A 14,833-nucleotide genomic window follows, 5' to 3' on the forward strand; every position below is an offset into this window, starting at 1 on the left:
GTGTCCCCTCCAGGGAGAGCTCAGTAAAAATTTGTCCATGGGGGAACAGAGAGGAGGAGGAAAAAGAAAACAGGATGAAGAAGCAACAGGATTTCAGGGCAACACTTAGATGGTATATCTTGGAAACTGGAAACCAGCCTCTGTCTCCCTGAAGCAAGAAAATATCCTTTTCCCCTTCCCTCGTCCTGTTATTGGCAATTACTCATTTCAGGGTTACGCAGAGAGAAGGCGCTGTTTTATTTACCTTTTGAACAAGCTGGACAAAGTTCTTGCAGGACTTCAGACATCTCTCCTTGGTTTCAGCAACTGTGTGGGAGACCTCAATAGTCCTCCTCAAAAGCTCAAGAACTTGGGAGGGTCCATCCAGGCCCAGCAGAGATTGCACTGAAGATTGATCTTGCCCGCTATGGTCCTCCCTTTGGGGCTGGCTGGGAGATTTTCCATCCCTCTTCCCCAGTGTGTTTCCTACAAGGTGCTGGGAGTAAAGGTATAGCCCTTGACGGAGAGCTTGCAATGTAACCGTATCTCTCTCGGGCTCTCATCCGTATGAATAATGTAAATGGACCAGTCCATCTCCAGACTGAGAGTCCTCCGAAGGAGAAGTGGGGAGGACAGAAGAAAGGAAGGGACGAGCCCCCTTTCTCCAACCCGGCTCTTTTTTACGTCCTTGGCTTAAATGCTGTCTTAAAATAGAGAACCTGCAGTACTAAAACCAGAACGTGGAGCAATCATCTGGGCTGCTCGGCTGGATCCCAAGAGAAAAAATCACTTCTCTTTCTCTCTCCCTTTTTATTTTTATTTTATTGTCAGGGTGGTGGCGGTAAAAGGTGCTTCTACCTCTTTCTGAAAAATGCAGCTGTGCTTGGTGAAGAAATGGCAAGAATGGCCCTTTTGGGTTCTTTGGGGGGCAGGGGCGGGGCTGGGGCGGGGGGAGATTATTTCCAGTTAAGTGCAGTTGCTTCAGGGGGGAAAATGGATTCTGCCAGGAGATACCTTATCTCCTCACTGCGCTTCAGGAGATATTAGCGTACCAAGGTCTCTGGGAAAGAGACTGCCAAGCTGCAAGATAAGCTGGAGGAAAGGGGGTGCAATTACATACTGTGGCAGGTGAGCAGAAGGTGGGTGTGCCTGTGCACAGGGATGTTTTCTATTGGAGCTTGTCTTTGTAACAGGTCTTGGGGGATTTAGAAAAACAGCTTTACAAAGCAACAGTGGGTTGTGGCTTGGAGCGAGTGGTGAAAGGCAACGATCAAGGGGGGAGGCAGGGGTATTTGCAGGATGCAGTCAAAAAAGTCAAGATGGTGCCCCCCATGGTCTGATCAAAGTGACCCACAGACAAAATCAGTCATGACCATCACGGCCCACCATCTTTGGCTCTTTGGGAGCACCTCCTGGGGACACCCTGTTTATAGGGCTGTTAGGAGTCCTTCTTTCACCCCGATATGAGATTGACCTGAACATAAATGTAGAAAAGACATGAAACCATTCTGAAGAACGGAGAATGTTTAAGCCTTGCAGATGAACCTCCAAGCAATTCCTCACCTTCATTCCTAAATATCATTCCTCGCTAGGAACCAACGGATGCAGGAATCATGTTAGGAAACAGAAACCTCCGTTCAGCAAGCAGATTCAAGCTTGGAAAGGTCACCCCAGGAACGCCGAGACCCCAAATGAATTTGTTTGCCTTTTCGCTGAGGTGCTGCTAAAAATGGAAACTAGCTGGGAGGAATATAGTTGAATTGCTGTTTGCTGGAAGTGACAAGCAGGACAGAAGAGCAGAAAGCTTGACCCAGTAAATACCACCTCCAGTCCTATTTTTGAAGGGAAGTGAATATTGACAGGCTGCAAATTTAAGGATGAGAAACTGACAAGGACAGGAAAGCTGTGAGGCTGAGGAGTGAGATGTTGATCTGAGTGGCTTCCTGCTAAAATCTGAATGTGCAGCTTTAAAGTGCCATCTACCTGGCTGCACAGATCAGAACCAAAGGGGAGGAGAAAAAGTTAGACAGGATCAAGAGACACCTGGAACCCAAATCAGACGGCCACAGGGCTTACCTTTCGGGGCGCGCACCATCAGGGGTCCCACCTGGACGTTACCCAAGGCAGGGGTCAGTCCCGAGCCCTTGGGTCCCCCGGGTCTGGCATGGCGTTGCAGCAGTTGCCCCCTGCTCCTGGCTCGGCTGACGCAAGAGTCTCTGAAAGGTCTGAAGACCTGCACAAAGCAATCTCAAGATGTCCGGTGCCACCAGGACCCCACGGCCACCATCTTCTGCCACCCCCCGCCGGCAGGAAGTGGCCATCACCAACCAAGAGCCTTGACAACTGTTTCACTCCCACCTGGGCAGGCCTCTGACGTCACACCCCGGTAGAAGTAAATCAAAGACACAATACAAGGGCAGCAGCCCCTTTGCTTGGCAGCTGGCTGGCAAGGGAGCGGCTTGCCGTTTCTTCTCTCGACCTGCCTGCAGTCAAGAGGAAGCCAGGCACATAGGCTGGGATGTTTGCCTCGTTAAAAAAAAATCCCACTGGCTTAGGGTGGGATGCTACTTGGACCCCTTACTGGGGGTTCAGTGCCCTCCAAAGTCTGCTACAACTTAGGATACAGGGCAGCCGCATCTTCAGCGCAGGCAAATTGGACTGGGCAACAGGCATCGGCCCCCAGCTTTTGGCAGCCGGGCTGTTACAGTTGGATGGCATAATTGAACACTTGCAGGAGACGGGACACAAACAAAAATTGTACTGTAAATCCTAGAACAGACTTAGAAAATCTGGACCAGGTCATATTTCTGTCACCCCCCCCCCACTGCCTTCTTGTGCACCCCCCCCCAAATATCAACCCCTCCCAAGATTACTCACATCTGGCACAAATGTGTGCCCCAAAATGCTGAGATGCCAATTCTATCATCCTATTCCCCACACCGGTGATACTTCCTACCATGGGAATCTGAAGAAGGAAGTTCACGAAAGCTTCTACCTTTTAATGCAACGTGTTGGTCTGAAAAAGTGCCACCAGACTCCTGATTTTTGGCTACCGTGGACTCACACAGCTCTCCTCCTGCAATTCCTTATGCAAATTGTAAGGGGGCTGCATTTCTTCACATGTACAATCCCCTGCAAGAAATCCACCCGCCTTCTGAAAATGGGGCATGATGGGCTGCCGCAATTTCACATTCATATTTTATGGGGGAGAAATAACTTTTTAGGTAGGTTAAAGGTGGCATCAGAAAGCAGGGGACGCCGCCCATGGAACAAACTACCCCCACTCCGCCCAGACATACTGCTGGACACCTGCAATTATTTAAAGGAAAAGACATTTTTGTATCCTATATTCTTTACTGTCTCCTTTAAATTAACCTGAGAATTCGCAATTGTAAACTATCTATCACAATACAAACTTATTGACAGAAGTTCTTAGGGCGGTGTTATAATTTTGCACAAGGCATACAAGATCAAATTCTCTCCCCGCTCTGCTTTTAAAGCAGACATAAGGCTAGAGATGAGGTTTATTGCAGAGAATTAGGAAGTTCAGTTTTAGCAGCGCCCTGAAATCCCATCTGAGTCCTCAGGTTTAAATCCATGCTTCACCCTTCCGTCTTGTCAGTTTCGAGCTTTGAAGGTTCCCAAAAGCTGTCTTTAATTTCAAAGCAGCTTTCTCCAGAGAACAAATCGGAGATTTCTGCTTCCCCGGCTTTACCCTTACAAACAGGGTGCTAGGACATACGTTTATGACGCTCACAACAATCCTATGAGGTAGGCTAGGCTGGAATACAGTGACTACTACTCATTAAAAGAGGAGGCAAAATATGTCACTGCAGCTCACCCTTGTGGCCCAACCCCAGCTTTGGAAAGCCTCTGATAAGAAAATTGCCTTCGTTCCCTCAGCAGATGACGCCTCCTTCGAGCTAGCCTACCTCCAAAGGTGGTTGTGAGGATTTCAGAGGAGGGAATAAAACTCAGCCTACCCCTCATTCGTCCAGAAGCAAAGCCTCACTCGATCAATTAACTAAAAAGCTAATAAATATGCATCAAGCAACCGATGCCGATTTCGTGCTCTGGATTACACGACAGCGAGGACCAAACCACATTTGGATGCTCCGAAGAGACTGGATGCTGCAACGAGGGATGTGCCCCACTTACCTGGGCTGGGGCTGCCCACTTCCCCCTTCCTCCCCTCTTGGCTGGCAGCAGGCTAAGCCCTGGGGAGTGCAGGTGACTCCATTTCCTTGCCCTCCAGACGGGCCCGGTAGGGCAGCGTCTTCACCCTGAGCAACCGCCCGCCCCGCATGGGACCTGCCCTGCCATGCGGCCGCCTGACACCTGCCAGCAACATGCATATTTGATGGCAGCTATTCTTCCTGGCAGTCACTGGACAGAAAGAGCTGGGAGGGTGTCCTTCTCTCTGGAGGAAGCATTTGCAAAGGGGCAGGAGAAGGAAGGGTGCACAGGGGCACCTCAATACCCAGGAGTGGCGGCCCACTTCGCTTTCTGCACCCCCAAACCAAAACGCTCTCAAGGGGACCAGGCCGGCTGCATGCTCTGCTGAGAGAGAGTAAAATGTGGGCTCAAGGTGGGCTTTAACCACCTCCCTCTTATTTCCGTTGATGTGTTTTAATGGTATTTGAGTTGTCATATGTGAGATGGGCAGTAGAGAAATTGGACAAATAAATAAGTAAACAAATAAATAAAATTTTCATCCCTTTTCCTTAATTTACACAAGCCTCATGAGGAAGCCCTTTGGGAGGGCTGAAAGCTGGGTGACCAATTAACTGGTGCCCCTTTAAACGCCTGGGAAGCAGTCTATGAACGCCAAGCAGAGAAACAAAGGGGGGGGGGAGTCCCCAAATTCTGCTCCTCTCTGCCAAAAAGACGGAAGCTGAAGAAGTGCCAGTCTCCACCCTTGGCGGGGCCAGACTGGGGACTGGAATGAAAACCTGCTTGCCTGGAAAAAGGCCAGAAAGCTGTGGGGAAGGCTGGTGTCCCCCAAATAGGCTGGGGTTGCCTCATGTGCCAAGCCCTCACTGACCCCGCCACATGGCGCCTTGGAGGAGTGGAAAAGCCGCAGCTGCTGCAGCCACCTCTCTGGACTGGCCCCTGCTCGCTTCTTGGACCGCTTGCTTTGTCTCCCGCAGCTACTGAAGGACAGAGGCGTTTGGACGCTCTCCCTGATGGGACAATCCACAGACTAGCCTTTACTGGGGGAACCAGCACCCCGCCCGCCTTTCCCCACCCACTTTGGCCCGGAACAAGACTTTTGCCATCCATTGTGAATGGCAATCGAGTTCTTGCTGGCGTGTGGCCAACAGGAAAGGAAAAACCACTGGAGGAACCCAGCAAACAGGCTGAACTACGATTCCGGCATGCCGGTTCATCAGCGACTGGAGAGCCGGCAGCTTCCCATTCCTGAAAGCCGTACCAAAATTTCAGCAAAGGGATTCGAAAACAGGGGACCAAAGTTGTCCCAACAAGCTGCCAAGCTTAGCAAAACTAGCTCCGGCGCGATAATGAGAGCGAAGGAATGAGAGCCCAAAACAATCACCAGGGCCCCCCCACTGGATGTTTTAAGTGTACTGGACTACCCATCATCCCCAGCCAGAGCGGCCAATGGCCGAGAGCCCTGTCGCTCAGGACTTCAGAGGGGCACCTGAGGGTGCAGGTGGCATTCAGAGCCACCTAATGAAGCGCTATGCCAACATTTTAGAAGTGCCAAAGGGAAGCGAGGGCTATTCTTTATTTCAGCTGAAGGTCATGGGAGAAGGGGGCGAACGGGCCTGGAGACGCAGGAGGAGATCTTGGGGGGGGGCTGGGCAGCCAGGAGATGGCAGCTTCTCAGCTGTCTGGTGAAACTGGGAGGGAGGAGGGGAGAGGCCTTATCAACCCAGGACGCCACCTGTGGGCAGATGCTCGCCCCAGAGCCTCCAGTCCGCAGAGAAGAGCTGCCGAGGCTGAGTTCTGAATGGGGAGCGGCAGGTTCTTCGTTCCGGATCCGACACCCAGCTCCGAGGCCGCCGGTTCACACATCCGAGGCCACCCTTCGGGCAGCAAGGATGTCACAATCCTTCGGTCCCCAATCGTCTCCCATCAAGTGCTCGAAAGGCGCTCAACAACAGGCTTTACGAAGGCGGCCATCGAAACAAGCCTCTCACTCGGGAGAAAGCCCTTTGCCTTTGTGTCCTGGATGGGACGGCGTTTCCACCCTCCCGCTCTGTCCTCTCTCCTTCCTGGAACTGGAGAAAAATGCCCCCCATCCCCCGTCTCCTTTGACCAGGGCGGGGCAGCGGGGTGTTTCGTTTTTGCACACTGTACGGTTCAGCTGCACGGAAGCTCCGCAGAGCGGCGCAAGGGACTGGCCGTTACTTCTTGACCACTTGGATGACGTCTTCATGCTCCACTACGTGGCTCAGCCCCACCCGCTGGGGGCTGTACTTGGTGCTGGTCCCCTTGAAAGGCGGAGAGAGAACGTTAGGAGACCCAGACAGGAGGAGGCAGAACACAGGTCTACATCCAAGTAGACCATAAAGGTCAGCTCTAGATGGGTGGGGATTGCGGTTCTGGCCACGCCAAGGGCACGAGGCGGTGGCAGATGTTGAAGGCGAGATGCTACAGCGACCGAAGCAGCAACTGATGAGCTACATTAAGCTCGGACAGGTTGTGACAGCCTCGGCTTACGCTCTCGGTGGTGGATCTCTATTTACGTCCAGGTAGTCCTCGACTTATGACCACAGCCCATGGGGCTGCCACAAGCGAAAGACAGGACTCCCCTCTCCATCAGCAAAAACTTACCCACACAAGGGCATACTTGAATTGATCAGCTAACGTCCGGTGAATTCGATGGCACTGAAAAGAGGAAAAGGTCAGGTGGGCGAGATGGGGGCCTCGTGAGTTCTCGATTCAAAGGACCCCCAACGACAAAGTCCCACTGTGAGGCTCATGCATCACAACAGCTGAGTTCCCGCAACACCGTCCAATGGCTTAGCCCGGCTGCCTCCACTTGGGGCACCCTTCAGATGAGTGGATTTCAACTCCCAGAATATCCGGCCAACACGGCCCTTGCTGAGGTTGCTGGGAGTTGAGATCTATCTTTCTGGGAGGTGTCTGGATCCGAGGAGACTTACAGAATGCGGGAAGTGAGCCTCAGATTGAACAAGATTCCCAACAGCCACCGCTCCAGCCCAAGGATCCAGTGAGCTTTAAGGGCTTACCACATGCTGTATAGAGGCCCCTTTTCGCAGAATGATAGCATCGGAAAAATCTGGTCTCTCTGCAAGGAATGAGGGTTTTTTGGTGAAGACAGTCGGAAAGGAGGAAGGAGAGAAAGAAAGAAATACTTGGTTCCCAGCAGACTGCCACTATGGGCCTTTCTCACCTCCCCTGAATCCCCAGTGAGGATCCAGCTTTCTCGGCCATTTCCAACCCGTTACTTACGGCCTCTTTTCTTGGTGAAGATGCAGGTGAGAGCGAGGTATTCCCACAGCATTTCCAGCAGGTAGTCCAAATTCAGCTTCATTCCACAGCTGGGAAGACACAACGGTCAGCGGACACAGCGATAGCTTGTGTTTTGTGCAGGACTTGGGGGCTCCCTTACCTGATCACTGCGCTGTGGGGCCTCCGAGCCAAGCGGTCCACCTCTTCCATGGAGATCTGATCGATTTTGTTATAAACCTAAGTTAAGACGCAGAGTAGGGAGAGAAAGATTCACGCTGCACAACAGTGCCGATGGAACTCCCATCCCCCGTGCCGACTTTCTAAGATGTAATTATGAGCCTCCACCCCAGGCAGAGGAATGCCCCGGGGCAACTGATTTTATTTTGGAGGAAAAATACTCAGGTGCATGATTTTGCATCAGTGTAAGTGCTGGGAACTTTACTGCTTCAGACCAAAACAACAGGTAGTCCTCGACTTACAACTATTCATTTAGCGACCATTCAAAAGTTACGACGGTGCTGAAAAAAGCGACGTACGTCCTCGCACTTATGACCATTGCAGCATCCCTGCGGTCACGTGATCAAAATTCAGGCGCTTGGCAACCGGCATGCATTTACGATGGTTGCAGCATCCCAGGGTCACGTGATCATCACTTGCAACCTTCCCAGCCAGCTTCCAACAAGCAGTCAATGGGGGAAGCTGGGTTCGATTAATGACCACTTGATTCACTTAGCAGCCGTGGCAAAAAGGTTATATAATCAGGCGTGACTCACTTAACAGCTGCCTTGCTTAGTGATGGAAATCCTGATCCCAACTGTGATGGAAAGTCGAGGACTACCTGTATTCTAGTCCCCGAGTGTAGCTACCTGGACACATGGCAAACTGGAAGTGAATGGGCCAAAGGGATGTTTCCGCTCAATTGGAACGACGCAACGATCACGTCACCCCATCGTGGTATGGAGGGAAACTTCCCACAAGGTACTCACGTAAAGGCAGGGCATATACACTCGGTTGCCAACGATCACGTCAATGAATTCGTCCGCGGAACAGTCTTCCCGGAACAGCACCTCGGCATTGAAGGTCTCTTAGGACGGACGAGGTAAGGGACATCACCTTTCTCGGGAACCCGCGTCCCACCTGGCTTACGGCCACACGAGCAGAGCACAGCTGAGATTCAAAGTCCAACTCGCTGGGCAAGGGTGAGCTCTCAGCCCGTTACCCAACCTCCCTTACAACGCTGGGGTGGGGCACCTGGGGAGAGTAACAGGCGATGCCCCAAAGCCTTGAAGAAAAGGTGGCTAACGTGTCATTTAATTTGTTCCTCTTCCTTTGCTGCCCCAGGCTACTGTTCACCTTTTAAGTGGCCCCAGGCTCCCTGAAACCTGGATGTCAGCTGCCACCATCCTTTCATCCTGGAGGGAGGCCGAAGAGATGCTGACAGCTTCAGGCACTGCTGGAGCCCGTCGCCTCACCGGTACCTTGCTAAGCCAGTGCCTGCTGTCCTGTCCCACCCTCTCCAGACCTCACAGGGCTATGTCCCATTAAGCAGAAATCGTATGCCAAAGGGTTTATGCCCTGAGGAAATTTGGTCCACAGAGCGGCTTTTCCAAAAGGAGAGAAAAACAACAAGGCCAGAAGGCGATGTTCTTTTTCACGGCGTCGGCTGTTTACATCCCAACAGCTCTGAAAGAGGTTTCTGTCTGCTGACCACTGAAAAGGGGATTCCGGTTTAATCCCGAGAGCCTCCCAACCAAAGAAAGGCGAACCCCAAATGTTCTGCCTGAAAAGTACAGACGGCCCCAGCCCTGTTTCCCAAAAGTGCCCCAAAGCGGCGGCGGCGGCCCGCCCCGGAGCAGCCGGCCCCAGCAGGGCTCTGGGTAAGGATACTGTATTCATGGAGGATGAGTTGCACCAGCTTCTCCGAGCAGTGGGTCAGCGTCACCGTGGAGTTGAAAGAGATGCCGCCTCCCTTCTTGGGCTGGAAGGAGCACAGGGGTGCTGTTAGGCTGGTGCTGGAATGCCCCTCAGCGTAGAACCCCCCCACAGGTGAACAACCCTTGTGTCCTTCGTCCACCTGGTCTGATGTTTCCCTGGCCTGATCAGTTCAGGACAAAAGAGGGGCCTAATCCAGCTTCCTCTTTAAAAACAAAGAAAGGTCTAAGCTTGTGGGAATGCAAATAAAAACCTGCAGTGACATCTGATCCCGGATTTCCCCAAACTGACCCTCTGCAGTTGCCTGGGATGACAACATGAATAATTTTGGATGATGCACAATGCTGGGTGGATGGGAATTGGAGTCCAACCATCTGGGAGGCCCAAGCTTCCCCATTCCTCCTTAGCTGGAGGTGCTAGGAGAGAAACCTCCCTCCCTCCCTCCCACAGGGCAAGCCAGCACCAGGATTTCAGGCTTCCTGTTTCTCACCTTGAAGTAGATATTGGGTTTGTTTTTATTCAGCCTGATGCCCACTGTTTCTAGTTCCTTTTCCAAGAGAGCTCTGTGGGAGGCAACAGGAATTGCAACACACTGTCAGACTTTTGCCCAAATCAGAAGCCTGCTTATATTTTGCCCATGCACTGAAAACACAACGATGCCACCTTCGAAGGGGGCAGACAAAGAAGGAACCCCCAAGCGACGGAGCACTCTTTCCACACCGTTCTGCCCCTCGGAGGCCCCTTCCCTCCATCTGCTGACCTCTGCACTTCGCCCTTGGTGGCGTCCAGCATCATGATGACGACATCAGCGGTCCGGGCCACAGCAATCACCTGGCGTCCTCGGCCTTTCCCTAAACCCACAAAAGAAATTACTCTCACGGAGAAGCTACGAAGAACCACAGCACCTTTACAAGAGGATGGGACCTGGTTCATTTATGTCCCATCCTGTCATGAGTAAGGATGGCGAGCAGGGGGCTCCCATCCAGGCTGTCAAGCGCATGCGTAGCATGGAGGAATTGTTCAGCCATTCAAAGAGACACAGATTGGGACCGCCTTAACCTTTGGGGTTTATATGTCTGGGTTTTTCCCACGCTTCTTCAGTTTGTTAGGATTCCTGTTATGTACTAGCAATAAACATTAGAGACCAGTTCCTTGTCTCAGTGTGTTTCCTGGCTGTTAGGACACATCCCTTGATCCAAACAAAGCCCCCTCTCTGAAAGCTGACATAAAGACGGCTTTCTCCTAGCCTAGCTAGCTTCCTCCCCCATCCCACCCTCCTCAACAGCTTCATTGCAGCCGATGGTTGCTTTCAACACCCACCCCCCAGTCCACTGAGTGACCTGAAGCGCCTTCCCCAGCTGCTTTTGCCTCATCCCTGGAGCAACTCTCCAGGGTTAGAAGTTGTTCCGTCATCTATGATGGAGAGGGAGCACATGTCTCTCTTAAACAAGCTGTGAACAAACTCAGACAGGGGTTTCACAGGTTGTCCATGTGCTTTTAGGCCTCTCCTGTCCCGGGAATACAACAGGCCTTTTTTCCCTCAAAATATGGACACTTCCTCACCTTCTCTAGGAGGAATAGATACTAGGTCCGTTCCCTCTCGTACTCCCTCAGTCTTACTTGGGAATGCATGTTTAGAATAAAATGGACCCGGGATGGAAAGACCAACATGAAGCGCACATTCATTGCATTTGGAAGGCACTGCATTTTAAAACTACCAACATAATACAGGTGGCCCTCATTTAATGATCACTGGTTCAGTGACCATTCAAACTTACAAAGGTGCTGAACAAGTGGTAGTTACAACCAGTCCTCGTACTTACAGCCATCACAGCTTCCCTGTGATCACGTGATCGTGATTTGCAACCTTCCCTGCCAGCTTCCGACAAGCAAAGTCAATGGGGAAGCCAGCAGGAAGGCACAAGTCGCAGTCACTTGAGGTCCTTGCTTAACAGCAGCAACCGGGACTGCTGGACCTGCCGTCACTAAGTGGTGTGGCCACGTGGTTTTTCGACTTATGAACATGTCACTTAACGATGGAGTTTCCAGTCCCAATTAGTGTTGTTAAGCCAGGATTACCTGTATCAACAGTTAAAAAGCAGATGGAAATTCCAACCTTGAGCAGCTCCTTCAATGATCCCTGGAAGATCTAGAAGCTGGATATTGGCTCCTTTGTACTGCATATACATGAAGAAAAATGAGAAGAGGCAGGGAGGGGTCAGAAAGAGTCCGCCACTAAATCATCTCACATGAATCTGAGGGCCAATTCAAGTTAACAGACGGTGAGTCTTATGTTCGCAGAAGCTATAGTGTCTACTCGGGGCAAATTGCTACCCCAGCAAAAGGCAACCCATTAGAAGTGCATTTACCTCTATGACTCCAGGAATGCAGGTCAAGGTGGTGAATTCATAAGAAGCAGCTTCACTAGCCGTGGAAGTCATTAAACTCAGAAATGTGGACTGGAAGAGAAGACCAAGATTTAGCAAGCAGCAAGGCTTATTTTCAAGGGAGGGAAATGCTACATGTATGCAAAGAGGGTGAACTAGGGACTTTTAAAAGGATTGTTTAAAAAAAAATTATTGAAGAAAAACATTTGTCTATAAACTGCAGAAAAATGCATGGAATAGTTAAAAGCACTTAAAATTAAAGCAGTTAAAAACACCCCACAGGATCTACATTGGGTAAAAACAGAAATTTCCCTCCCACCTCTAAGACAAGGAAAGGAACGTCATTCACAGGGACAGGATGTAACATAACATCCATACCTCTTGCTTAAGGGAATGTGGACTGTATGTACCATTCTGACAGACAGAACAATTAGCCTATCCTTAGATAAATGGATAAAGGACCTTATAGAAAACTAAAATCTCCCAGGCCCTGGACTAAGATGAAGGACAGCCTGTTTAGTTAATTATTGGCTGTTTGGTTTGCTGACTTTTGGTTCCAACTAGCTGTCTTCATTTTTCCTTTTGATGCATTTTGTTTTCTTCTAATTTTTATCTGTAAGTCTTCCAGAGTCGCCACAGAGTGTGGTGGCCTCAAAATTGAAATACCAAATAATAACTATAAAAAACAGAATTGTGTATTTCCTACCCTTCATCCAGGCCTTTCCTAGATATATAGATATAGATAGAATTTTCACTGAAGAAATTTTTTTGCAAAGTTAAAAGCTACAGAAAGATAAAAAAGAATACAGAAAAGCGAAAAAGAAAAATAGGAAGGAAGGAAGGAAGGAAGGAAAGAAGGGTGAACAACAGTACAGATCCAGAAAAGAGAAAGAAAAAAGAAATATTTAAAGAAGCAACTTCCAATCTTCTTTGCAGCAGTTACAAAAATAGTTAATACTGCATCCGCCCTCCAGCTAATGCTGGGCTTAAAAGGCTACTTTGCTCCTCATTTCGGCTCTCATTTTATCTCTCCTCCCCACACAGTTCAGACCTCGGGATAAAGCTAATCGAAGGCTCTCTTGAGGAGGAACTAAGCAATTCCCAAAGAGTCATCGTTTTCCGCTCAGCACTGACCTTACCCACAGAAGGAAAACCGATCAGCGCCACCCGTGCATCCCCTGACTTCATCACATCGAAACCTTCCCCTTTGGCCGCAGCCGCTTTGGAAGGCTCTAGCAGCTGAGCTCGGTACTTGGCAAGCTTGGCCTTCAGCAGGCCCAGGTGGTACTCCGTAGCTGGGGTGCAAATGGAGAAAGAACAAGCGTGTGACCTGGGAGCCAAATTGGCCGGAGGGGGCGGGGAGACTCAGGATCCGTTTCGTTTGATCTGCACGGTGCGATGGATTACACGCCGGTATGTTCTGGCAGAGTGGTGCACTTCAGGCCCCCTCCATTAAACACTGCCATCTTGCAGGACCAGGGAAGCGGGTCTTCTCTGCTGCGGCCCCACCCTCTCGAACAGCATCCGCCAGAGCCATGGATGGCACCCTCTCTCCTGGGGCTCCCCAAAGCCCTCAAAACCTGGCTTTGCTCCCAGGCCTGGGGATAAGATCTTCTTGTATTTTGGGGGGGCCTGTTTTGTGTGATTTGTGTCGCTTTTAGTTTGTTTTAGTCCAGGCTGTCTGTGTGGTTTTACGTTTGATCTGTGTTTATGGCATATTTGGGGGTTTTTACAGCACCCAGAGTCCATTGGAGTTGGGCGGCTATAATAAATCTAAAATAATAATAGTAATAATAATAGTGCATTACTTGTTTGTTTCTCTCTACAGCCTGCCAATATAACTGCTGCTGACCCTTTTCTGCTCCTCTTCCGACTAGAGGGGGGAATCCATCCTCGGCTTCCCTTTTCTGAAACGCAACGCCCCTCGGAGAAGGAAATCCCGGGCTGGACAGACCAGCAGGCAGCTTCTTTCATCCAGGGGCCCCTGATAAGACCCCACCCCAGAATTAGCTCTGCTTCCCCACCTCAATGTCAGCTTCAGGGTTTGTTCTGCCTGTTCGCCTTCTGCCTCCCAACGATTTCAAATATAATTTCGGGATTCAACAATTTCAAATACGATTTGAAATGCACAAGCTGCCTTTCTGCACATGCAACCTGCATGTCTCTGCAAGTTTCTGAGCATGCAACATGCAAGCTGCGCCGGCCATCTGCTCCCACCCGTGGCACCCTTGTGGACGGGCAGGGCGGGGATGATGGGAGTGGCAGTCCGCCGCTTCTGGAGACTGGTAGGAGGAGGATGGGGCGAGGGGAGGGTCGGCCTTGGGACTGGCCCAAACCGCCCTGAAAGCGAACCCTCGAGGTTTGAGCGGCTTTGCTATGCGCTTCCAGGGCGAAGAACTTGCGGGAGGCATCTCCCTCGCCAGTTCATTTATGTAGCCGTTTATTCAGGAAATCTACGGAAGGGCGTAACTCCGGGCAGCGAACCACACATTTGAACACATTTACAGGTTTTCTTTAGATCTACTTAATCCTGTTTTGTATTAAATAAATCCCACCCCCCCCATTAAATTAAATTAACACGGCGCAAAGACAGGCCAATAAATACCCGGCTGCATTTTCCCCAGTCGCGCTTAAAGACGCGAAACGAAGGCACCTCCCGCGCCCGGAGGACTGGGCGCCCCCCAGGCAGCCCTCCGCCCGGTGAAGCCTCCACTCCCGGCCCTCACCTTTGTTCTTCTGGGTCCGGGCGATCTCCTTCTCGATCTCCGCGATCTTCTCCAGGATCCCCATGGTGGCGCCCCGGGAGGAACAAGATGCGGGACGGGCTACCCCGGAAGTAGTTTCCGGGCAGGTCCGACGCGCCAAGCCTTCCGCCCAACAACCAGGACCGGCGATGTTTCTTTCCGCCCCGTTGGGAAGGGCTGGGGGAGGCAGAGGGGCCGCGCAAAAGAAGCCCCTCCTCCTCCTCCATTATTTAAACCAGTGTTTCTCAACCTTGGCGATTTGAAGATGTGTGGAGTTCAACTCCCGCAATTCCCCAGCCAGCCCTGAAGTCCACACATCTGAAAGCTGCCAAGGTTGGGAAACACTGA

At 51.0% G+C, this 14,833-nt stretch overlaps 1 protein-coding gene across 1 annotated transcript; it reads right to left on the reverse strand.

The window, feature by feature from the left end:
* Positions 1 to 5,787: 5,787 nt before the first annotated feature.
* On the reverse strand, positions 5,788 to 14,584 carry DRG2 (developmentally regulated GTP binding protein 2). The gene is made up of 13 exons (XM_063314750.1): positions 14,468 to 14,584; positions 12,876 to 13,036; positions 11,724 to 11,813; positions 11,471 to 11,531; positions 10,115 to 10,205; positions 9,845 to 9,917; positions 9,310 to 9,400; positions 8,409 to 8,506; positions 7,583 to 7,659; positions 7,423 to 7,511; positions 7,200 to 7,258; positions 6,781 to 6,834; positions 5,788 to 6,437 (listed from the first exon to the last, which is right to left on the reverse strand). The coding sequence occupies exons 1-13, from the start codon at positions 14,529 to 14,531 to the stop codon at positions 6,351 to 6,353; spliced, it is 1,095 nt and encodes a 364-aa protein (XP_063170820.1). The 5' UTR covers positions 14,532 to 14,584; the 3' UTR covers positions 5,788 to 6,350.
* Positions 14,585 to 14,833: the final 249 nt, after the last annotated feature.

Source organism: Candoia aspera, chromosome 14 (assembly GCF_035149785.1).
Source record: "Candoia aspera isolate rCanAsp1 chromosome 14, rCanAsp1.hap2, whole genome shotgun sequence".
Taxonomy (NCBI): domain Eukaryota; kingdom Metazoa; phylum Chordata; class Lepidosauria; order Squamata; family Boidae; genus Candoia; species Candoia aspera.